Raw genomic sequence first — 27,085 nt, forward strand, 5'->3', positions numbered from 1 at the left:
TCGCAACACGGCCAGCTTGCATATAGATTCTATATAGTGCGAATTGATATTCTGTGAATATGCTGTGAATGACCGCCGCCGTTGAAATAATATTTTGCACTTGTCAGAAAAATGTTTACTCTTTCGCAAAATGTTACTCTGTCGCACTGGACAGCGTTTGCAATGCGTCACAGTAATTGCGCCCTCACATGAATTATTTCGCCGTGTAACTAAATTGCGCCTTCTAGAAAGTGGGTTTGACTTTTTCGTTCTTTGTTTTTCGTTCTTTCTCAGTTCTGTTTAACCATATGCTTAAAATCATACTCAATGTAGAATATGTGTCTTTAAGAATATGCTGTGAATGACCGCCGCCGTTAAAGAATGCCACATTAAAAGAATGCCAAATTTCTGCTCTTAGAACATAAAGGTTATATCATCCATTTAAGTAACACAGTGCTCAAAACAAAACCTAAAACGAGTTTAAAGTTGGTAATCTTCAACAATTTTTACTTCTTGTTGTCTTCAGATTATAATTTCGCTCCATCTAAAACAAGTTTTATTCAATGTATTTCACTTTACTTCTCTGAGAAAATCTTTTTTCCATAAAGAAATTAATTTTATTCTTAGAAAATAAAATTTTTCTTTAAAGAATGCCAAATTTCTGCTCTTAGAACATAAAGGTTGTATCATCCATTTAAGTAACACAGTGCTCAAAACAAAACCTAAATTGAGTTTAAAGTTGGTACTCTTTAACAATTTTTACTTCTGTTGTACAAAATAGAAATACTTTTGAGAAACAGGTATTTTGTTAAAAGTTAAAGTTAAGATTAGTTTTTAAAACTTAAAGTGTTTTTTTTTTGTTAGTCTTTTTCAACAATTTACCAAAACAATGTCTCCCGCACATAATTAAAAGTTTGCCGTGGAGAAATAATATCTCTTACAAACATTAAAGATATTGTCAAGAAAAATTAGTCTATATAAAAAAACAATCCGTCACGTGTAGGGGCCACCATAAAGTTTACTCACAAAAGAATATTTTTTAAGAATTAAAAATGCTTGCTTTGAAAATAGAATTAGGTAAAATATGTTGGAGTTGTACCCGGAAAAAATTGAGAGTTTTGTATGCCAAAATAAGTTGCATCTACCAGAATTAGAGTTTTGTTCTTGTATTAAGAGTTGTGCCCCCTAAAATCAAAGTTGCACTGTCAAAATTACAAAGTTTAGTCCGTCAAACATAGAGTTTTGTCCCTTATAATTACAGTGATATCTACTAAACTTTATTTTTTCTTGGGGAAAAAGATATTGTCTAGTGAAACAAGAATTCATATTTCGAAATAATATATTTCCACTGGCGTGTAGAGGCCACCGTAGTTCTCAGAGTGTTACGGTAAACTTGTAAAACAATGTTTACTACGAGTTAAGATATTTACTTACATAATATTGATAAAGTCTACTTTACTCAAAGCATATATTTTTGTCGTTAGAATTGTTCAGTAGTTTTTTACTTCGACGGGTTGATGTGTTGATAACGCTGGCTTGTCTGGCAGAAGCATACTTTTCGTGAAATTTAGGATGGTTAAACAACTTTTTAATACAATTTTTGAAATATCGTTTCTTAGTCAAGGCTTTTTGTGAAAATTTCTAGAAAACTACAATATTTCAATCCTGTAGTCCTACATGCAAGTTGAGGGAATTAGCTAAACCTGTACCACCCTTTATCAGTCAACTACCTGATATTGATGATCTACCAACTTGGAACGCTGGTAAAAAATTCAAAAACACAACACTCTGTTACTAGAATTAAACAAAGTAAGTTCTGGTATCGAAAGTAATTGTGAAATGATAAAATGATGTCTGGTTTTAAAATTCATATTGAATTTCCTAGGGGTTAAAATGTAATTAAATCTGGCGAATTGAATATGAAGCTGAAGTATGTTGGAAAATATTGATATTTAAACGACTTAAAAATAAACACATCTCTTCGTTACATTACAGCAGCTATATTCTTTGTTTGTCAGAAGGAAGTTAGACTGGCATTGCTATTTTACTGTGAAATTCATGAACATTACGATGGGATCCATATTGAAATTTATGGTTACATTATGATGCATATGTTAAGTCAATCATGGAAAATAGTATCATCCCATTTAACACACTATCGTGTCTAAGAAAACCACTAGGTGGATCAATAGCTTCATTTCTGTGATAACATTCAAAGAGGGTGAGAGAAGAAGGTCTTGCTCCTGTACGTCGGTGACATTTTGGTACAATTGTACAAAAGTGCACTAGGCTTGCAACATTCGCTACTCTACATGTCTTCGTTTTATAAGAAATTATTTAATCATCAAATTCATATATGGCGATTTAGAAATGGACCGTTTCGCAGCGGTGACTCTTGACTCGGCTGTACCTATATTCTGCACAGAGGTTGGGCCACAGAAATCTCGTCAGGTGCAATGATAATAGCAAGGGCAAAATCATGATGTTAATATTGATGATACTCTTGACTTCGGCTTAGGCACCGCCGATATCACCGCCTAGAGTACCACCCTTTTGGACTGCAACAAATGGTCATCGTCCCCTTTCTATTTGTGCTATTCAAATGTAGCATGTTCACACTACAGAGAACAAATTTTTCAAAACGTTTTCTCGTACCCCTTGTTTGCGAGTGTCAAGAAAATGACTCAACACACGGTTGTTATACGATTCTTTAAAAAATGCCGCCATATTCGGACTTGGGTTCTCCGTGCATGGTGTATTTAGTGACGTGTGCATCCACAGTTAATATACACGTGGTCAAATGTTGGTTCTAAATATGAAATCGATAACACATTTGTAAAATTACCAACCTACATTATCTAGAAATCCGGACACGATTTTTGTCACAGTAAATAAAAGCAACAATGTTGGCCAATTTGAGGAACCATTGTAATGATAGAAAAAATAATATCACAAGAAAGAAAAAAAAAGTAGACTCACTTGTAAATAATCGTAGTACATGAGAAAGAGGGATTTGTGATATTTAAAGGTTCGTATTATCGAAAGGGACAAATAATGAAATATTTTCTTGAACTGAATCAATATTAGTAATCAGCAGAAAAGGGGATTTACCCATAAGAGTTGAAATTGCCACTTTTTAGGGCTAATGTGCAGCATCACGGAAGCTATTATCAAATGGTTGGCTGAATCTTACAATTATAATTGACTAATACAATTAGACTCCCTAAGTTCCTGTGAGTAGTGACAATAGAGCAATCAGATGTCACCTTCCTAGCACATATCAGCGGCTTTTTACGCCTTATTGTCAATCCTTTGTTTGTGTAACAAGGCAAAACGAAACAAAACAAGAATAATATATCAAGGTGCTATATATTGTTGATCATACATCCGCCGTTTACTCAAGAACTTCTCATCTTTACTGTAAGAGCAGAGGTACATTTTCTTCCGCATCATTGTCGATGTTGTTATTTTTGTTTCTTGTCTTATTTGGTCGTTTTCTTGGCATAGCGTACTTCAAGTTCTTCCAGAATTTCTCCGCACTACCGCCCTCTCCCGGCCAAGATATGTACGAGATCTCCCTGAGCAGACTTTTCAGGTTGGCATCAATGTCTTCCACTGGTGAGATATCTTCAAACATGATGGGGATTATTCTAGTTTTCTTCTTCAACATTTCTTCCTGGGCTTTCAGGAATTCATAGCGACACCACTCACTCTCGACAAATCGTGGCGATAGAATGAGTATCGTACGACGGCTTGAATTGATAGCTCGCACGATATTCTCGTATATATCTGCGAGAAGAATGTGGAATGTAAACATATCAATTTGCGAAAAGGTAATGTTTAGCCATATATTACCATGTATGGCTTTAGACGTTTTTCCACATGTTACAATAATACAAGATTTTATTCGCATTGACCCTTTTTATGCTGGTTGTTGTAAGATACGATTTTCTATAAATTTACCGACATGGTACTTTCAAGACGCTTCAGCACCAATGCTCGTTATCGAAAAAATTAAATCTGCCTCTTTTCTTGCATTTTAACCGAGTTGGAAAGATGGACGTTTCTGGCAATTCAATAACCCGCTTTTTTCAAAATCGGAAAACTATCACCAATTACGATGCATTCGAATTCTGTAACAGACATGTTTTTTGAAACAAAAAGCGCCAAGATTTCTGGGTCTCTTGACCTGAACGATGAATGGGCGAATAAAAAAAAATCTTACCCGAAAATGGAAACACGAGAGGATACCCTATTTCCTCGAGAGTACGAAACCAAATATATAACTACACTATCACACAGTATGCGCTCACACCGAGAGGTTCGCATGTCAATTTGCGGGACCTACGAATGACTTTTAATACTCAACATCAATAAAGTTAGTTACCTACGCCTGGGACAAAGTTTCTCTGGTGTTCACATAGGATATATTTTCCTTCTCTCTCCAACTCTGGAATAAGGATGTGTCGGACAAATTTCTCCTCCTCCGATTCACCGTCCAAACTACCGCAATAAGATACGAAGGCGTCAAAGGTCTTCCCGTCTGTTGAAGTCAAATATATTTTGTCGTGTTTCGCATATATAAAACGTAATGCAACACAGATAAAAAACGTTAAATTCTCAGACCGAGAGATATAATGTCGTTAAATTCGGCTATCAAGTTTATCAAATTTAGTTATTTGTTACGAATTAGTATAAAAACATTCACTTTGTAAGTTGGTGCTGAATATGTGGATCGAGCTCTGACGTGACACAAAAAGTTACTAAGACTCCCGCACAAATCGAGTAATTCGAGCTCGTTAGACAATATTAAATAATTTCTCATGGAATTACTACGATTGGAAGTAATCTGGGAAAATAGGATATTGTAGTAATGTAGTAATGTTGGTTTAATCAGCAAATTTAAGCTAATGTATTTTTCCTTTTTTGAAACTGACTTGTTTTTTTATGGGTAATTTGTATGTAACTGCGACTTTGAGCTATAGGGCAAGTAACACTTTTGATAAATTTGATAAATTAAAAGATCCTTTTCTCCCAAATTAGTTCCAATCGTATTATAGAAATTTCTTCAATTGATACAAATCTACAACAATCAAAATGTGCATTAGAGAAATCAAGTCACTTGCATGAGTCTTTTAATGAAAGGATTGCCATGGATAAGGGACAAATACATCACACACATACACACACACACATACCATACACACACCACACTCAAATATCTCAGTAAACTGTATTGAGATAACACACCATTTTCCTCATAGCCACCAAAATGCCATAGCAATCGACGTTGAATTCTGTATCGATGTCGATATGTCAGCACCGGTGCTACTGTCACCAGTACCAAACCAACGAACCCCATGAGAATTCCGGTCAATATCGTTGCCTTTGCGTCTGCAAAGTTAAACGAAGAGGTTGAAAGGTCACAATTGTGTTACCGTTTTGATTTACATTACCTTATAAATAAAGGTTTACTTAAGGCATATCTCTCCTCTCTAAACAACAGCATGAATATGAAATTCAAGAAAATATGAGGTTGAGTGCGAAGGATTCCTACTGGTGACACGGAAACAAAAATGGAGCATCATATTTTGCTAATTTTCAATGTATGTATGTATGTATGTATGTATGTATGTATGTATGTATGTATGTATGTATGTATGTATGTATGTATGTATGTATGTATGTATGTATGTATGTATGTATGTATGTATGTATGTATGTATGTATGTATGTATGTATGTATGTATGTATGTATGTATGTATGTATGTATGTATGTATGTATGTATGTATGTATGTATGTATGTATGTATGTATGTATGTATGTATGTATGTATGTACAACCGCGGCAAAGCAAGTGCATAGGTAACTGATTGTAATACAAACACTAATAGTAATTAATATGTAGTCTAACTTCGCCTTGTTTATCTATACTTTGTCGCTGTCAGTAAGAAATCTCAGCAGGGTGGCGTTAAATGGTACTGTCTTCAGGAAGTCCATGCCAAGTTGATTTCTTATATTTACGTTAATGGCAAGGAGACTTCTCATATCTAAACCAAGCACCCCGTGGTTTATTAGCTCTTTATCAGTAAAATAAAGATGCCGCTTCTATACTTTAAGGTTTTCCAGTACTTGTTGCTATTGTAGTTTCTGTTTGTATTACAATCAGTTATCTATGCACTTGCTTTGCCGCGGTTGTATGTATGTATGTATGTATGTATGTATGTATGTATGTATGTATGTATGTGTGTATGTGTGTATGTGTGTTTGTGTATGTGTGTATGTGTGTATGTATGTATGTATGTATGTATGTATGTATGTATGTGTGTATGTATGTATGTATGTATGTATGTATGTATGTATGTATGTATGTATGTATGTATGTATGTATGTATGTATGTATGTATGTATGTATGTATGTATGTATGTATGTATGTATGTATGTATGTATGTATGTATGTATGTATGTATGTATGTATGTATGTATGTATGGATGGACGGACGGACGGATGGATGGATGGATGGATGTTGCCCAATCCCTTATCAATCCTTCAATCCAGAGAATTTCGTGTTATTTACAAGTACCTTTGTCAACCTTAACAGAGACGGCTCCATAACTACTACCAATGTCATTCGTGGCCCAACAGACAACGAGTATTGCCGAGTCTTGCCCTTTTACTCCATGGAGTTTTAACGAGGTGTCGTGCTGCCGTACTACCGGTACATGATCTACTTCCCAGCGATATGTAGCATTGTTCGGGTTTGCGTCGACGTTGCAGTAGAAGGTGACGTCATTGCCATCTTTCGGTGCGAGTGGAAAGTATGCTACAGCAACACGTGGCTTATCTGTAAAGTTAAGTGGTTCATTCTTAATGTCGTCGACTATCTTCGAAACCTGATGAAATACTGACTTTTAAGAGAAGATTGCCAACAACACTGTTTTGTACTTTACACCACATTGAACAGTAATTAAAAATACCTTGACAAGTTAATGTTTCTGCGATTGGTCGATTGCTTACAGCATCTACAGGAAGGGAAACTATACTCAAACTCATTCAGTCTTTGTTCATGAGAGAATGAATATGTGGCTGTAATAGAGACATTTTCGCGAACAATTATACAGGGATAAAATCGACAATGGTTAATAGAAAAAGTTTAGTGGAGGGGTTACTTTTTCTTCAACTGGCTTTTACTGGGCGTTTTAGCGTTCTATTACAACCAAGACGGAGGTTTATTTACAGAAACCTCCAGCATGAAGTGAAGAATATAAATCTTGATTACAACGTACAAATACCGAAACTTAAGGTAGTACGCTACCATTCTATATAGGAGAGCGCCCTCTTTTGTCCAGAAGATGTACATGTTCCTTTTAGACTACCTAACCTGGTGAGCGTTAAATACTGGACAAAATGGCCAAAAATCATACTAGTGACCTTATAAATATTTCTTTCAGAAGTTTTTATGAATCAAACAACCGAAATTATATTTTTGCACTGAAAAATCGACAGTTATTTTTATTTTGAAAGATCAGTAGAGAATAATTAACATTGTAGCTCTGACATAATATCAGTAAGCTAGAGGGTCAAATCTCAGGTCTAACAAAATTCACCTTTTTTCGTCACTTTTTGCTGTTTAGTAAGAAAATTTGCGTGGTGACCCCAACTTTTTTGCTTATAAATCAAAGAACACTGTCTGTTTGATAGATATTGCTGTACTTTTTAACATTTTGAATATTATTTGTGCATTTACATGAAGTTTTTATTTTTAAAAAAGACTAATTTTACAGTTAAATGATACATTTAGGGTCTAATATTTAATTTTTAAGACAAGACATCACAAATTTTTTGTTGATTGTCCTAATTCAGCTGTCCTGGCAATGCAAAAATGTGGTATGCACACTGGGATCTGTTAATCGTTTGCGATAAAATAAAGATTATGCTGGTAAGTTCAAATTTCGCAAAATGGGAGATTTAGTGGTTTTCTGTCAATTTTGGCATGTGTTTTTTCAAAAAATTTGCATGGGTACCCCATATTTTTTTCATATCTTTGCAATGTACACATAAAGATTATTTCTGAAAAATCAACTTCAAGAAGTCCCAACATTTTTGGAATGGTAGCGTACCTCCTTAAATGTGACCTTCTACCGCCATGATTATAATGTCATCGCCATCTTTATGCAAAACAGCATAAAATAAGTAAATAAACGAATAAATACATAACATAACTATTATTAGCAGGAGGAAGTACTTTGCCGTTTTCTAAATAGCAGAATAAAATCCGTACTCACATTTAATGTCTATAAGTGTTACCGATGTTCGATCATGGTACCCTAGAACATCGTTCCATGACTCGCATGTTATGTTTTTACCAACGTCTTCATAAGTCAAAAGCACTGTTAAGACACTGACCGCATTTATGCGATTCCCAGTACCAACTTCCAGCTTGGTTGCAATATTTTCAGTCACCAATTCGCCATTCTTATACCAGCGAATGCTGGCCGGTGGCTTGCCATTGTTTGCCCGACATGTTACTCTTACGGGCGTATCGGCCAGAAAACTCAAGCTGGCAAAATCATACGCTTCCTCTATAAACGGCAGGGCAGCTTTTTCTACAAGTCAAAAATCAAAGGAGGCAAATAATCACCCATTTTGGTTAGGTGTAGATAGTCTAGGTAAATGACAAAGCAATTGTTTCTCTATCAATTGTAAGTAATTGGTTTCATTCTTTACCTTTCAGTTTTCTAATCATGTACCATGTACGTCCAATATGAAACTTTGTCGTGATCAATGCAAACCGATATGATGGATAGTGACTATGTTTTTAAAATATGCAGTGTCATTGTGAAGCCCTGTTCTCACCTATGACTGTCAGCTGTGCAAAATTTGAAACAATGCCCTTCTGAATATATGCTGGCCCAACTTCACAATGATATTCACGATCATCTTCAGTATTGACGTTTCCGATGTTCAGATTGTAAGTTCCTTTCTCTGCAACGCTGTCAACACTAAAGCGTTCCTTCGCCCAATTTGCGACAATCTCGTCTTCGGACGTCAAAAGAGTATGTCTATCTGCGAACCAACGACGTTGGCCGACTCCGTTAGCTACCGCACATTGCAACGTAATGTTGCCACCTGCTGTAACAGTCACATCGGTAGGTTCCTCTATGAAATGCTGTTCACCTGGAAATTTACAGAAAGTATCAGTAAATGATTCATTCTAGTTAGTAGTGACTATTAATTTAGTACAAATAGCGGTCGTTAATTACTGAGAACAACTTTTGTAACAATTACCCAATTTATCAAGTTGAAAAACACTTGAACATGCAAAAGTGAGCCTGGAGTGGTTTAGATTAGACGCTGTACCGTACATTATCACAGAGCATCATAACATACAATTTCTATGATTACATCAATTTGTAAATGTTAAGACGGGTTTCGTACACTTGTTATGATTACATCAATCAAAAAATCATTGATAAATAACAGAGTAGACTTCATTTAAAATGCCACACACGCCATGTCAAAACCAGAGAGTGTGCGGAAATAGGTAATACTTTGAAGTGAATCCAAAAGGTCACTTTCATGAGTTTGTGTTGCTGCTAGAAATCTATATGTCCCTTGCATAAGGTATTTATTCTTACCTGTTGTAGTCAGGTTCAGTGTTGCAGTGAACTTCCTTCCATCAGGGTGTTTGGCATTGCACGTATACAAGCCCTCATCATCATGTTTGACTCTCACGATTTCTAGTGACAAAACATTCCTGTGATGACAAGTCGATGATAATCAATCAATCAATCAGTCAATCAGTCAATCAGTCAATCAATCAATCAATCAATCAATCAATCAATCAATCAATCAATCAATCAATCAATCAATCAATCAATCAATCAATCAATCAATCAATCAATCAATCATCAATCAATCGAATCGATCGATCGATCGATCGATCAATGAATCAATCAATCCGGGGACCGATCGATCTATGAATCGATCGAGCATGAAATCGATTAATGAATCACGTGAGTGACATAATCAATTTAATTTAATGTATACACATAATAACAACAGCTAGCCTTCTCCGCTGCACCTTCAAGGGATTTTTTTCATTTTTAACTGAACTGTTTGCACTTACACAAAGCAAGAAAATAATTTCTAGTAGCTATGAAGGAATGTTTTGTAGTTTCTGAAAAATATATTGTTTGTTTGTCACGTCTTTCCTGTGCTTATATCATCCCTCACCACTGTAAAGTTTGGATCAACAGTACCCTATACAAACCAGTTCGCTGTATTTTCTAATGACCTAGCTGATCTTGTGGTCTTGTGCGCAGACTCAGTAGAGTTAAAACTAACAACTTAGGGTGTCGGCTAGTCAGCAATATGTTTTCAAAGCGCAGGGGGCAGAAAATGACCGGAGGACAGCGCTGCCCTCAGGGCAGATCAGAGCGGAATAAACATGTATGTACACAACATTAAATGACAACACAAATTATCTGAAAAGAGTCTCAGTCCGCATACCAATTTGCCCTGAGGGCAGCAATATATTGAAATCTGGGGTAGCACCTATTACACTATTCTTGAACCCCTTCTTCGTCTTCAAAGAAAATTGTCCGACTTATTTCTTTTTTATAATAATAATAATAATATTTATTTCTTACACGCACTACACATACGTCTCAGTGCGATTTACATATTTTAAAAAGAAACAAACAAATACTAAAAACCAGCAACAGCAATAGAAGAAAACGAAAACAAACAATGTCAAAATCTGTCAACACCTGTACCATTCTCGTACAATAAACAAAAGACGGTGATAAAAAAATTAAAATTAAATTAATTGATAAAAATAAAATAAAACAAAAGACGGTGATAAAAAAACATTATGAAAGCAGCAGAATAAATTAAAAAGTCCCAGTTAAAAAATCCCAGTTAAAAAGTCCCAGTTAAAAACCATACAGAAGATGATCCTAAAAACTCAATCACAAATAGCACTGATTAAAAAGATGAGTTTTTAAAAGACGTTTAAAACAGTCAACAGATCTGGCGTTGCGAATCACTGGCGGCAGCGAATTCCACAGAGCAGGTGCACAAACAGAGAATGCTCTCTGCCCATATGCCTTATTAAAGTTTCCATGAGGTGGCACCAACCGCAAAGAGTCAGCTGATCTGAGATCTCTCACTGGGTGTAAATTTCAAGCAAATCAATTAAATAAAGTGGTGCGAAGCGATGAATGGTTTTATAGGTAGTTAACAAAATTTTGAATTTGATGCGAGCACCAACAGGCAGCCAGTGCAGATCAATAAGAACAGGTGTGATGTGATCGAATTTCCGAGTCCGTGAGACGAGACGAGCCGCAGCATTTTGAAGTGATTGTAGGCGATCCAGCTGAGTCTTATTAACACCATACAGGAGACTATTACAATAATCAAGCTGAGACGTAATGAATGCATGAACCATCTTTTCCGTTGTAGGTTTGTCCAATAATGGGCGGATCTTGCCAATTCTAGATAGTGCATAGAAACCTTTCCTGCAGACATGGCTAGCTTAACACCAAGATTGCGAACTGAAGTGGACCGGGAATATCAAACTCGCCTATCCTAAGGCTGGAAATTTTCACCCATCTGATCTCAGGCGTGACGAAAACTGAATCACCTCTGTCTTATTTTCGTTGAGAAACAACATATTGGATCTCATCCACCTGCGAATTTCATCTACGCATATCTCAAGAGAAACTTGCACTTCATCAGGTCTCTTGCACACAACATAAATCTGCGAGTCATCCGCATACAACATATAGTTGAAGTCATGCTTGACAATGATGTCTTCAAGTGGCGCTGTATACAGTGTAAAGAGAATTGGTCCCAAAACAGAACCTTGGGGGACGCCATATGTCATATTTGTACTGGGTGATGTAAATGAGTCTATCTTTATACGCTGATTACGATTGTTGAGATAGGACCCGAACCATGATAGAGCTTTACCAGTGATGCCAAAACGGAATTGAAGTCTGTGAAGGAGTACATCATGGTCAACCGTATCGAAGGCAGCAGACAAGTCAAACATGATAAGGAGAACATCTTTCTTTTCGTTGAGAGCGAGCATGATGTCATTATGCACACGCAGAAGGGCAGTCTCTGTGCTGTGGTGAGCGCGATACGCACTTTGGAACTTGGTTAACAGTGAATGGTTAAATAGCCAGGTGAATGTTCAATTGTGCAGCAACAACCCGTTCAAGTAATTTCGATAGAAATGGCAGATTTGACACAGGTCGGTAGTTCTTCAGACTGTTTGGATCAAGGTCCGGGTTTTTCAGCAATGGCCGAATGATCGCAGATTTAAAATGACTGGGAACGACACCAGATGATAGTGATGCATTAAAGAGATGCGTAATGAACGGTGCGAGAACATAGGCGAATTTCTTGATATAGTTTGTCAGGAGAATATCCAGATCGCATGATTTTGGAGCTGCCCGCTCAATAAGAGTACGAACCTGATGCACGGACACCTCACTGAAAGTTGGTAAATTATGAGATGGTAAGGTGTTGCCTGTAACTAATGAGGCCTTCACGAAGTTTGGCAACTTTGGAGTTGAAATAGCTCAGGAATCTAGATAGTAGTTCCTTCAATGGAATCTCACTGGGTAGAGCTTTAGCGTTGATAGCTTTCGTATCAGATAACTCAGAGACGATCTTAAACAACTTCTTGTCATCTGCCTCTCTTATAATGCTTCCTCATCCCCCTTTTCAAGCAGTTCAACATTCTATATGTCTCAAACTATGTAAATATCAAATGTGCATTTTTTCTATGATCTTAAAAATAACCGTTTTGCTCGTACTTTAAATAATTATATTGATGATCATGTACCCCAAGCTATCATACCCGCTCTAAGATTAAGGAAAATCTCCCTATACCCAAAGTGAAGCTTAAAATTCAATCAAAATAATATCAAGTATGCTGCAGTAAAACACTGGAATTCCCTTCCACATACCATCAAAAACTTAATAAATCGGCACTCTTTCAAGACGCAACTCAAGAAATACCTACTATATAGACATAAATTGACATTACATAGTCTCATTTATTTTCGACTCTGTACTCCCTTTACTCTGACTTATATTTTCATGCAATATTTTCTCCCTCCCAATCGATATACTTCTGTTGTGTGTGCTTGTTTCATTTATTTATCTTAAATGCTTCGTCACCTTAAAGTCATGTTGTATTATTCCTTATTATCAGTATATTTGGGCCATGGACTTGACTAGTTTGTAAGAACTATTTCCATGGTCCTCACCAGGGATGTTAAAACATTTTGATGACAAACACTGTTGTAACTTGCTATTACCAATGGCATTATTTATTTCTATTCTTTCACTGTACGATGTTTCTTGTAATCTTTCCCCTTGTGAAATTACAATTACAATTACAATATCAGAGCTGCCCTCAGGGCAGATTGGTAGATAGGATAAGAAATGTATGTATACCCTGAGGGCAGCTCTGATATATTGCTGCCCTCAGGGCAGATTGGTAGATAGGATAAGAAATGAATGTATACCCTGAGGGCAGCTCTGATATATTGCTGCCCTAAGGGCGATTGATGGATAGGATAAGAAAAGTACGTCTGCCCTGAGGGCAGCTCTGATATACACTATGCAATACTTTAAGGATAGGAAATGTATGTCTGCCCTGAGGGCAAATCTGATATTTTGCTGCCCATGGCAGATTAGTAGATAGGATAGGAAATGTATGTCTGCCCTGAGGGCAGCTCTGATTATATTGTTGTTCTCAGGGCATATTGGTAGATATATACTATGCAATCCTGTAAGCATAGGAAAAGTATGTCTACCCTGATTATGCTGCTCTCAGGGTAGATTTGGTAGACATACACTATGCAATGCTGTAAGGATAGGAAATGTATGTCTGCCCTGAGGGCAGCTCATTTATATTGCTACCCTCAGGGCAGATTGGTAGATTGTATAGAAAATGTAAGTCTGTCCCGAGGGCAGCTTACATATATTGCTGCCCTCAGGGCACATTGGTAGATAGGATAGGAAATGTAAGTCTGCCCTGAGGACAGCTCTGATATATTGCTGCCTTCAGGGCAGATTGGTAGATATACACTATGCAATGCGCTGCAATGATAGGAAATGTATGTCTCCCCTGAGGGCAGCTCATATATTGCTGCCCTCAGGACAGATAGGTATGAGGACTGGGACTATTTTCAAATAATAAGTGACGTCATTGAATGTTGAGCACATACATATTTAATCCGCTCTTAGCTGCCCTGGGCATTGCTGCCCTTAGGTCATTTTTCAGTTGCAACTTCTGCCACCTCCTTTTGAAAGCGGAATTTCTCGATTCGCCCCATCGCCATTTGCCAGTCATTTCAGAATGGGAAAATTACAAACAGATAGTCCGTGGCTAGAGGAGGTCTACGTGCACCCCCACAGGATAACAAACCTGTATTTTTCAGAAGCCTTGGGATCCCTAGAATACGAAATGGAATTTTAACAGAAAAAATATAGGGACGCAATAGCTGTTATGGTCATGTTTTGAAGGGTACCGCAAAATCACCATTTTCCAACCCAAATGCATTTTCGTCAAATCTGTCTTCTTGTAAGTCATGTGCTGAGCTTATTTTTTAGCATAACCTCACTTGTTTGGTATCATTGGAAAGGCAATTTATTCTTCTTTAAGATGACATATTGTACTATGCAATATCTTCTACAGTTTTTGTGAAATATGACCAAAACTTACCCCATACCCCAAAATTTAACATTGCAAATTACAGTAAATCTCAAATTCTACCAATTTTTAGCTTGGCATAATAAAAAATGCAATGCTTTGTATGAAATCTGTTTTATTTGATACAGGGACATGTCAGAAATATGAAATAGACTTTTAACAGAAAAAATATTGGGACTCTACAGCTGTAACAGTCATATTTTGAAGGGTACCGCAAAATCACAGTGTTGCAGATTTGCATGCATTTTTGTTAAACCTGTCTTCCTATAAGTCATCTGCTGAGCTTGGTTTTGAATATAAACTCATTTGTTAGGTATCATTATAAAGATAATTATTTAATCTTTAAAATGAAATATTGTAACATGCAATATCTTGTATAGTTTTCATGAAATATGACCAAAACTTACCCCATACCCCAAAGTTTACATTGAAAATTGCAGTCATAGCTAAAATCAAATTCTACAATTTTTTAGCTAGACACAAAAAATCTGGCCGTTTTTGCTATTAAATCTGTTTTATTTGGTACAGGGACATGTCAGAAATATGAAATAGACTTTTAACAGAAAAAATATTGGGATTCTATGGCTGTAACAGGCATATTCTGCGGGGTACTGCAAAATCACAGCAGTGCAGACTCATATGCGTTTTGTTAATTTTGTCCCATTTTAGGTCATCTGCTGAGCTTATTTTATTACATAACCATGTTTATTTGGTACCATTAAAAAGGTAATTTAAAAAGGTAATTTAGTAGTTTTTAAAATGACATATTGTTATATGCCATATCTTATATAGTTTTCATTGAATATGACGAAAACTTACCCCATACCACAAAGTTTATATCGAAAATTACTTTCATAGCTATCTAGCTAGACATAACAAATAAGGCAATGCTTCATATGAAATATTTTTATTTGCTACTGGGGAATGTCAGAAATATGAAATAGACTTTTAACAGAAAATATATTGGGACTCTAGAGCTGTAACAGTCATATTTTGAAGGGTATCGCAAAGTCACAGTATTGCCAACTCGCATGCATCTGTCTTCTTATAAGTCATCTGCTGAGCTTGATTTTTGACATAACCCGGCTTGTTAGGTATCAATAAAAAGGTAATTTACTAGGTTTTTAAAATTACATATTGCAATATTCAATACCTTATTTAGGTTTCATGAAATAGGACCAAAGCTTACCCCATACCCCAAGGTTTACACAGCAAATTACTGCAAATCTGAAACTCTACCATTTTTACAATTTATTAACTTTGTATACAAAAGGCAATGCTTGTATGCAATCTATGAAATCTGTGTTTTTGTTAAAAAAGTATGTCACAAATATGAAATTAACTTTTAACAGGAATATATTATGATTTGTAGCCTTTTGGATCATATTTGGAAGGGTACCCAGGTATCAGGGCAAATTTGCCGAAACACATACTTTGAATATATTGGTTCCCCCTCCAAAAATGATCCAAATGGCTACTAAATTGTATCATCTTCCCGTTAAAAGTTAATTTTATACTTGTGACATACTTTTGTAACAAATAATCAGATTTCATACAAAAATTGCCTTTTGCATTATGTGTAGCAAAAATGGTAGAATTTAAGATAAGCCGTAATTTGCGATTTGAACTTTTTGGGTGTGAGGTAAAGTTTGACCATATTTCAGAAAAACTATGAAGGGCATTGCATATTACAATATGTCATCTTAAAGAAGAATAAATTGCCCTACTAATGATACCTCACAAGCCAATTTGTGTTACAAAATAAGCTCAGCAGATGACTTACAAGAAGAAGAATTTAACAAATAGGTGCCAGTCTGTAGTACTGCGATTTTGCATTTCCCTTCAAAATATGGCTGTTACAACTATACAATCCAAATATTGTGTCTATTAAAGGTCTATTTCATATATCTGACATGACCAGTACCAAATACAACAGATTTAATACCAAAACAGAGCTCTTTTATTATGTCTAGCTAAAAATTCGCGGAATTTGATCACGTTAGCTATGACAGTACTTTCTATATAAACCTTGGGGTATGGGGTAAGTTTTGGTCATATTCCATGAAAACTGTACAAGATATTGCCTGTTACAATATGTCATTGTAAAAACCAGTTAATTACCTTTCCAATGATACTAAACAAGCCAGGTTATAATCAATAACAAGCTCAGCAGACGACTTATAAGAAGACAGATTTAACAAAAACGAATGCGAATCAGGAATACTGAGATTTTGCTGTACCCTTAAAAATACAGCTGTTACAGCTATAGATCCAATATTTTTTTCTGTTAAAAGTCTATATTATATTCCTAACATGTGTCAGTATCAAATAAAACAGATTTCATACAAAACGTTGCCCAATTTTTTATGTCTAGGTGAAAAATTGGTAGAATTCGACATTAGCTATGACAGTAATGTCCAATGTAAACTTTGGGGTATGGGGTATGTTTTGGTCATATTTCGTGAAACCTAAAGAAGATATTGCATGTTACAATCTATCACTTTAAAAACTAGTAAAACACCTTTCTAATAATACCTAACAAGTCAGGTTATATCTAATAACAAGCTCAGCAGATGACTTATAAGAAGACATATTTGACAAAAACGCATACTAGTCATGAATACTGAGATTTTGTTGTACCCCTCAGAATACGACTGTTACAGCTATAAAATCTCAATATTTTTTTCTGTTAAAAGTTCATTTCGTATTTTTGATATGGCGAAGTTCAAAGTAAAACAGATTTCATACAAGAAATTGCCCAATTTTTATGTCGGAGTAAAAAAATTGGTAGAATTTGCTATTAGCTATGACAGTAGTTTTCGATGTAAACTTTGGGGTATGGGGTAAGTTTGGTCATATTTCATAAAAACTGTACAAGATATTGCATGTTACAATATGTCATTTAAAGACTAGTAAATTATCTTACTAATGACACCTAACAACTTACATTATATTCTATAAAAAAAGCTCAGCAGATGACCTATATGAATCAAGTTTAACAAAGTGAGGTAAGGGACTGGTCGTTTCTTCGGCCTGGGGGGTGGATTATTTTTTGCCGACGTCAAAAAGTGGCTGACCCCCCCCCCATTCCAAATTTTGAAAACAAGGTGACCCCTCTATTCCAAATTTCGAAAACAGGGTGACCCCCCCCCCACGCGCGACAATGGTAAAACAAAAGGTGGATATAAATTATATATATATATATATATATATATATATATATATATATATATATATATATTATATATATATATATATATATATATATATATATTAATTATATTTTACATATATTTTATATATATACATATATGTATATATATATATTAATTATATTTCACATATATTTACATTTTAAACAGTCTTTCTGTGTTTTAATGAAACTGTTGACATGTCAGTTGTAAGACAGGAATTTCAAGGTGTCAATCTTGATGTTTGAATACAGAACATTTTGAATGAGCTATGAATGTATTTCACACTTTCTATGCTTAACCAGATGTCCTGAGCTGTTGTTGTACAGAAATGGATGTCAATCATTAATATCAAAGTGTAAAAAGCAGTAAATCAAAAACTTTTATGGATGTTAAGATAGGCCATCAAATTAAATCTCCTGAGAAGCCGTAGAGAGCTATTTTAGCCAAATCTGATCTGTGCAGTGTCTGAGATGACCTTTTCTTGTAAAATTGAAACCATAAAAGCACAGCTAATAATGATGAAAACTGCCTTTTTAACTGTTATTTTGTTCATGAAAACATCTTTCTACAGAAAACCTGAGACACAAAGGAAAATAGTTGCATCAATGAGAAGAAAAGATATGTTGTCATTTTTCTATCTCCAAAATAAGTCACTGTATCAAATATATATTGTGAAATATTAGTGCATGTTGCTTGCTAATACTGAATTCTCATAGAGAAAACAAAAAATTATCAGGAATTTGTCATGTTTTTCATACGAACTGCAGATCTCATAACGGTACACTTTCACTTAGCAAACATCAAGATATCTCTGACATATATCTCTGATTTATTAAAGTATGGCGCCCGAAGGGCGCGCCGAAAAATATGAAATATCCTGATATCTCTGATATATATGCCTTGTATATTAAAGTCATGCACCTGAAGGGCATGCTGAAAACTGTAAAGTAATGAGCTAGAAGAGCACGCTTAAAAATATTGAACATACAATATCTCTGATACATGTATGCTTGATATGTTAAAGTGGGGCGTGTTGAAAAATATATCTGATTATTAAAGTTACGCGCCCGAAGGCCGCGCCGAAAAATGCAACTGAATGATGAAATTTGTGGCACACGATGCATTTTAGGCAATGATGAGCCTGTGTCAATATTCAAAAAACACTGACCCCCCTATTGGGCATTTCAAAAACATGATGACCTCCCCCTATAACAAAAGTCAAAAACAGGGTGACCCCCCTGGGCCCCCCATGAATCCACCGGCCCCCCAGGCCGAAGAAACTGACCAGTCTCTTATATTCAAAACAAGCTCAGCAGATGACCTGTAGGAAGACAGGTTTAACAAAAATGCATGCAAATCTGCAACACTGTGATTTTGCGGTACCCTTCAAAATATGACTGTTACAGCTGTAGAGTCCCAATATTTTTTCTGTTAAAAGTCTATTTCATATTTCTGACATGTCCCTGTACCAAATAAAACAGATTTAATAGCAAAAACGGCCAGATTTTTTGTGTCTAGCTAAAAAATTGGTAGAATTTGATTTTAGCTATGACTGCAATTTTCAATGTAAACTTTGGGGTATGGGGTAAGTTTTGGTCATATTTCATGAAAACTATACTAGATATTGCATGTTACAATATTTCATTTTAAAGATTAAATAATTATCTTCACAATGATACCTAACAAATGAGATTATATTCAAAACGAAGCTCAGCAGATGACCTAAAGGAAGAGAGCTTTAACAAAAATGCATGCAAATCTGCAACACTGTGATTTTGCGGTACCCTTCAAAATATGACTGTTACAGCTGTAGAGTCCCAATATTTTTTCTGTTAAAAGTCTATTTCATATTTCTGACATGTCCCTGTATCAAATAAACTAGATTTCATACAAAGCATTGCATTTTTATTATGCCAAGCAAAAAAATTGGTAGAATTTGAGATTTACTGTAATTTGCAATGTTAAATTTTGGGGTATGGGGTAAGGTTTGTCATATTTCACAAAAATTGTAGAGATATTACATAGTACAATATGTCATCTTAAAGAAGAATAAATTGCCTTTTCAATGATACCAAACAAGTGAGGTTATGCTAAAAAATAAGCTCAGCACATCACTTACAAGAAGACTGATTTGAGGAAAATGCATTTGGGTTGGAAAATGGTGATTTTGCGGTACCCTTCAAAACATGACCATAACAGCTATTGCGTCCCTATATTTTTTCTGTTAAAATTCCATTTCGTATTCTAGGGATCCCAAGGCTTCAGAATCTGAAAAATACAGGTTTGTTATCTTGTGGGGGTGCACGTAGACCCCCTCTAGCCCACGGCCTAAGAGCAATTGGTTGCCATCGACAGTTAACTTTAGGGCCTATTTGCCAGAAAAATAAGTCAGTGTCCGTTCATTTAATTCAAAGACCGGACTTAGTAACATCACAGCTAGCTTGTGACTTTCATTGTATGCAGTCTTGTCACAAGCCATGGCATTCACTGAACTGATAAAATTTCAGTAAAAGTGTCATTGTAGGCCTATGTGCTAATTTTCGCAACTGCAATTATTTTCATAATGTAATCGACATTCAATGAAGCACAAAAACTTCTGTTTGTGGTCTTTTCTCAATTGAACAGAGATAATGTGACACAGAAACCTTATCTAGCTAGGGCAATGAACTTTTCTGAACATACTGGCTAACATGCTTTTAAATGAAATCAGCATACGGTATCAAACAGGTGGTATTGTTTCAACAGTATTTTATTGAAGCAGTTCAAAAAAGTATCAAAATCGAAAAATTAGTCCCTTTCATGTAAATGTTTTTGGTACATTATACAATGCCAGTTGATACACAAACAGGTGTCGATAACGGGTCAAATGCACACAAAGTGTCCCACCAATGATATTTGATATGCCAAGCCAGCCAGCCAGCTCAGTACAGTGAGAGATGATTCGCCCCTTCTACGTACGATTGGCGGCGCGCAGCAAACATGCAATAGCGCAGCCGACATAAACACTGCATGATATTCCTTATCAAACAATCGCATCGACATTTACTTTGTGCAACCAATATCACAAGACATGTACAACAAATTAATTCTTTAGAACGCCAGTAAGATGACTATAGATAAAAACTTGCACTATATTGTACGCAAACTATCGATATAAAGCTTTTAAACTGGATTCCCATAGAACAATGTCCTTAAACAGAACAAATAGAAGTGTTTATATTACCGTATTTGTCTCAAAGTATATCTTTCCGTTGATGTAACAATTTCTCCATTTGTGATTAAGGTCATCATCTCCGGGGTCATTCCATATGCTTTGCAGGTCAAAGTGATATTTCCGGTGTAAAATGCGGTCTCTGATGATTGGTTAAGCTCTAACAGAGGGTCAGCTGCAGAGTAGAGATAAATTGCACACAAGTGGAAAGTAAGTTTTTTAGGGAGAGCATGGAAATTGCAATTAGATTTGCTTGACTGAACAACGTGCTTGCGTTAACAGCCAAGCAGTATTCTCTCGATATCAGCTAAATTTCTCTGCATCCATGGGCCGTGTATGCATAGAACCACAATTACAACGTGTATAAATGTGTGAGCTCCAGGACCATGGTTTTTAAGTTTGTTGAAATGTAGTTTTACAACATTATATTAACCCGATTGCAGCGGTAGAAAAATGCAGGTCTTTGTAAATGTTTGTTAAAAGGTTAGTCGTGTAGAACTCAAAGAAGTGTCTAATCGTCTTGCATCTCTGTCAAACTTATGACAACCCTCAGAAAATGAAATAGAAACATCGACAAGCGCCCCCGCATTAAGTACATATTTTAGCCTTTGCCAATGTGTTATGCGCTCTGTTTTATCGCTTTAAAATGATTATTGGCAACCCGTTCAAAATTTATTTCGCCGACGTTCTTTGAAAATATCTTTATTTCTCTGATCTAGAGGGTTGTCTCCGAAGGACGCACCATCATCGCTTGACGTTACATTGTAAAAGCTCCTAAATGGCTCCCTAGCTAAAATGTGTGTGCATAGCCACCTAGGATAAAAGTTTCATCAGTCACTCTTGAACCGGTGACACACACAGACGACTTTCTCCGTGTTGCAAGGAAAAATGCGAGCGCCCTCTACAGTTTTCTAATTCAATATGACATCCCTAGTTTTCCTTACTATAATGAATGAATGAACGTTCCTTTCGTAAAAAGTGTAAAAGACTTTAAACTGCCAAAGAGGCCGAAAGGAATTTGCCGGAATTATACAACAAAATGGGCAAATGGGGAAAGAGTCGGCCCAGTGAGTTCTTGTCGCACGGGTTTTGAGTACAGCAGCTTTTGGCTATGATAGTGGAAGTACCATTACTGGAAAGTCTGTTGGCAAACGTAATCTATTTAAACCCTCCCTGATCATTTATCAAAATGTTGATGTTTTTTATTTTTTACTCACGGGTGTTACAATCATTTCCACTCCAACCTTTCTGGCAGTAGCAAGCTCCGTTGAAATCATGGCACAAGCCACCATTTGCACAGTTGCAGTCGTGAGTACATTGGCCGCCATATTTATTGTGCGGACACCCTGGGAAACAGAAATTACATTACAGAATATTTAGTTGTATATCTTAATTGATTGATGAAAAATCTACATTTAAAAAGCACGCGAACATTGTACCATTATGACCGTTGAACCATGAATATTAATATTCACTTTTGCTTTAAAGTCATTATTAATGGTTTTGTCTTATTAAATGTCATTACATAAGGGCATCAAATATTTTATATGTCGCATATCACGTAAATATTGTACAAAAGAGAATACATTTCTAACTAAAAATCATCAAATGGAAACCCATTTTTTAACGGTAGGAATGTGCCGTTGGCATCATTGTATCATATCCAAACTACTCAACGTTCACACAACTCGTTTCAATTAAATTTATTGAGTCCGTATAGCTTATGAACTTGAACTTGAGTATAGATACGCTGAAGAAGAGAATTCGCCTTTTGAATGTGATTTCCTCTTGTTAAAGGGTAATATATGTTGGTCTCTCATAGGGAATGACCAAATATCGACTCCACTCTAAAGACAAGACAAAGTGTACGTCCAGTTGCTCATAAACCATTAGCATATCTCTTATGATCTGGCAGCATATTCCTTGTCAGCGAGCTTAGTCAGAATGTTTACATAAACAATTAGGTCAGAATGTTTACATAAGCAATTTAAATGAAATTATCTCCCAAAGCAACATATGAAAACAACATTGGAATGTTGGATCAAGTATCATTTGACTGTGCAATTTGATGAGGTTTACCTTTTACATCCATGACAACGGTGATGTACGCACCAGAGAAAGACTGACCAAAGTTTAGGATTGCAAGAAAAGTTAAGGCCATCAACGAAATTGAATTTCTCGAAATGGACGTGAAGAAGCGCACCATGACTTAACCACTCTGTCGGAATCGGATGAGCTACTGTAACTGCATTGGCACCGGCGAAACAAACAAAAATAAACAAACAGACGAGTGAACAGACGATAGTTATCGTTTGCAGATAAATAAGACAGGTTATAAAGCTTTGTATCGTCTCTTTCCAGTGTTTCGCCGTTATTCTGTCTGCCATTCAGTCTCTAAGCCTACATAGCTCTTTGCTGCCTTTTCGTCCACCCGTGTATAGATGTAGTTAATTAATTATATATTGTCAGGTAAGGATTATTTATGTATGAGTTCGTTATCCTCTGTGTCTTTTGTTGGATACATATCAGTCTGTCTGTATCTGCATATTTCTCTGTCTGTAATTCTACTAGTAGTAATCAAGCCCGTATCAATATTGATATCTTGGAGGTGAATGGAACAATGTTAAGGAAACACTCACCGATGCTCCTGTCATTTACATCTCCGACTCGGAGGAGATCCACTCGTCCTTTGTCGACTGGACACGAAAGTCCAATTTCATCATGATCAGTAAATCCCACGGACATGGCCCAAACAGCATGGAAGTAAACGTCAACAGCACCTTTGGCGAAAATGCAATATACAAAGTATTATGCCCTTAGCCTTAAACCCTCTCCCGTGAAACAAGAAAACCACACAGGTCGCTCGTATAGAAGGCTTGGACGTATAGTCCTGCCACAATGTGAGTGTTTGCAATCCTTTCCTAAAACTAAGAAAACTTAGCGGATAAGACAAATATTAGACACATTAGATGACTTTACACTTTATTAACTGTCAAACAATAATGTATTTTAACTCTGTATTTCTTATATAGGGGGAGAAACCGGCTCCAACGTGTTGCTATATCAATGTGTACGCTCATGCAGAAGTGGCACTCTGCTTGACGAAGGCTTTACACCGCTGTCACAGGTAACCCAGCATGTTGAAGGCTCATATATACATTTATTCCATCTTATATTACCACAGGATGCTTCTATGTTAGAAAACTTTAATCCATAACTTGTTATCAAATTATGGTCTATGAAACGTTCCATGATGGATAATCTTCCTTTGCATTTCTCCTGAACTCTTGCTCTCACTTTGAAAGATGCTTTGAATGATAAATATTAGGCATAATGATAAGGTCTTTGAAAAGAGTTTCCATCATCTCAAAAACGACCTTGTTTTCCAATGCAATTCCACACATATTGTACACAAATAAAGAAAAAGAAAAAGTGCAGGATTGATACATTTGTGTCCGAGGTGCATATTGTGCCCATAATACAATTCCAACTTTTGAAAAGAAATTCAAACTAGACTCACAATGATCGCCGGTGAATACCATGGTTTCACGATTTTGGAAAATGTCAGTCGTGATCGGCAGCGGAGGGTCGATTACCTCAAATGATATAACTTGCTCATTCTGCAAGATAGAAAGTGGCAATGAGTTTAGTTTGTCATGTCATAGTTGATATTGTCGCAGTGTGAACTATAATAATGATATGGTTGTTTCCGCTTTGCCAGTTTGTATGTTGCGTACAAATTGTTGAAACTGAGGTAAAACGCAACACATATACCATACCCATACACAAAAAGTTTGTTGCTCTGAAAAAATGAGGATATTAGGTGCCAGTAGCCAAAATCGAGGATACCCTGAGCAAGGCATGACTTCGACGTTGAAAGAAACTATCTGCTCTTTGTCTTTCGTAGATATATGCCAATAGCTTTATACTTACGAGGTTTGCAGTCCCATTAAATTAACAAACCACGGTCAAAGTTGGTATAAAACTGTCATGATTGCCTTTGATTTCATCTTAAGAATTTACAAACAGTTCAAAACATATTTGTCAACCATTTCCCACAAATTTCTGAGCAATCAACTAATAGCTCTTCTGATATAAATGCCGGACAATGCTTCATGGACTATGAAAAAAGAAATGTTGTGTTGCGGGTACAGTGTAAACAGTGCCTGGAGCTGTACCTGAATAACTTTATCTAGGACAGACAGGGCTAACGATGACACCATGTGACCGAAACTCATTGAACTACAAATTAATTGAGAAAGCGTATACTATTGTGAGAAGATTTAAGTAATAAATTATGTGGCATTCGGAGCATGAAACAGGTTCCGTTTCCAAACGTCAGACTCTTCAAACTATTACACAAACTGTGTGCATGACATTTTGTGTATCCTTTAGTGACTTGCAAATAATACGGACACAAAACGATTGACAATCCGGGCTGTATGTGATGCACGAGTATATTAGAATGCGCCTCAAGGACAGATATTCCCGAGGACTCTCAAATTTTAACAATTCCTTTCTGGTCTAAAGCTTGTCGGAGTTCATTTTAGTATAGTTTATACCGTCTCAGTTTTGTGAAAATAAAAAAGTAATTTTTCATCATCAAGTCATTGAGGAATGGTGGCTGTTTTGAATTCCAAATAGTCGGTAAATATTGCGTAATTTATTTCGCTAGTATCAAAATTTGTACATTGATCGCTGAATTATATTCTTGATTTATTGAAAGCATCTTCAAGATTTCTTCGGAAAGTTTGAGATATAATTTGAATCGTTCAGTTTCGATGGATGTAAAGCCTTAAATTCACATAACATCACATCCAAAGTATTCTGTCTCCTTACTGACCTTTGACCCGACTGAATCAAATCTTTCACCGTCAGTTCTGTTTTTGTAACATGACCAATCGAACTCAGCTGGACAAGCATGCTCGATGAAAACGCAACTCCAAATGCTTATTGCTGTCAAGACGCGTACTGCTGCGTGGATGCTAAACATCGTCGGCGTCTTCAAATAAGGCGATGAGGAACAGCATTTATCTATGATAAAAATGGTTAACTGTTACAGTACATTTGACATCAAAGAACTTTTATAGATTATACTTAAGGCTACTTTCCAAATCTTTTTATGTTTTGCCCGTTGAGATATATTTGTATTTATGATAATAAAGTTCAATTTTAACAAGTGTATAACTGTTCACATAGATGAATCAACCTTATTCCCGTATTTAGTTGACTTTTTTTTTAACATGTAAGAAATCGTTAAAAGCCATCGACTCCAAACACATACACAGTCAATGCCATCCACGTGTGTTATACGTGGCATTGCATACATCAGACCAGCAACGATATAGTATGCAATCCCTTGCTATAACTCTCTATCCACAGTCGCTTGTGGTTCGATATATGGAGAAGTATTAGTGAGGAAGTTAGGAAACGAATGGCCGCGATACACACATCGCCGAGTTCGGGGACGGATTAATACCCTCACAAAAAGACACACTTTATTCGAGAAGCTAGCATCGATGGCTTGAACTACACCTCTAAATCCATACCTGCTATCCTCTTTGCGTCATAATTGATCTTCTGTCCATTTCAGGCTACGATTCCCGAGAGGACCATTTCTAACAACTGCTGCGGCTGACTCGCAGCGTGTTTGCAAGGTTATATCTGATTGGTCGATTGTCACTATTCACAGCAACTTAGGGAGTTTATTTGTATTGTTTTAATTATATTGGTAAGATTCAGCCAACCAATAGGATACAGCTTCGAAATCGCTGCAAGTCGCCCCAACTGCTGCTGTACACTCAATTAGCATACGCGAATTTAAATGTTTCAAACATTGGCGAACTTACAGTAGATGGCCAATCAGAGCACCTCTACTTTCAAATGTATCTCACCTGAAGTAAAGAATGGAAATCATGTTTCCCAACTTCCTCTTTTCTAATGCTCACAGTGGCTTTGCAG

The 27,085-nt window shown here is 36.2% G+C and overlaps 1 protein-coding gene across 2 annotated transcripts in view; it reads right to left on the reverse strand.

Moving 5' to 3' along the window:
- Positions 1–1,447: 1,447 nt before the first annotated feature.
- LOC139138253 (uncharacterized) overlaps positions 1,448–27,085 on the reverse strand; it is a 49,469-nt gene continuing 23,831 nt past the window's right edge. Inside the window, exons 2-14 of one of the 2 annotated variants that reach the window (XM_070706557.1) lie at positions 25,968–26,158; positions 24,645–24,744; positions 23,764–23,904; positions 23,204–23,369; positions 22,342–22,470; positions 21,137–21,299; positions 9,621–9,739; positions 8,839–9,159; positions 8,268–8,588; positions 6,566–6,826; positions 5,230–5,373; positions 4,367–4,522; positions 1,448–3,768 (exon numbers count right to left, since the gene is read on the reverse strand). In XM_070706557.1, the coding sequence (XP_070562658.1) occupies positions 3,395–3,768; positions 4,367–4,522; positions 5,230–5,373; positions 6,566–6,826; positions 8,268–8,588; positions 8,839–9,159; positions 9,621–9,739; positions 21,137–21,299; positions 22,342–22,470; positions 23,204–23,330 (2,115 nt within the window). In that variant the 5' untranslated portion in view covers positions 23,331–23,369; positions 23,764–23,904; positions 24,645–24,744; positions 25,968–26,158 and the 3' untranslated portion in view covers positions 1,448–3,394. The remainder of the gene's footprint in view (positions 3,769–4,366; positions 4,523–5,229; positions 5,374–6,565; positions 6,827–8,267; positions 8,589–8,838; positions 9,160–9,620; positions 9,740–21,136; positions 21,300–22,341; positions 22,471–23,203; positions 23,370–23,763; positions 23,905–24,644; positions 24,745–25,967; positions 26,159–27,085) is intronic. The other variant, XM_070706556.1, reaches the window with a different exon arrangement.

The sequence above is a fragment of the Ptychodera flava genome, chromosome 8 (assembly GCF_041260155.1).
Source record: "Ptychodera flava strain L36383 chromosome 8, AS_Pfla_20210202, whole genome shotgun sequence".
Classification (NCBI taxonomy): Eukaryota; Metazoa; Hemichordata; class Enteropneusta; family Ptychoderidae; genus Ptychodera; species Ptychodera flava.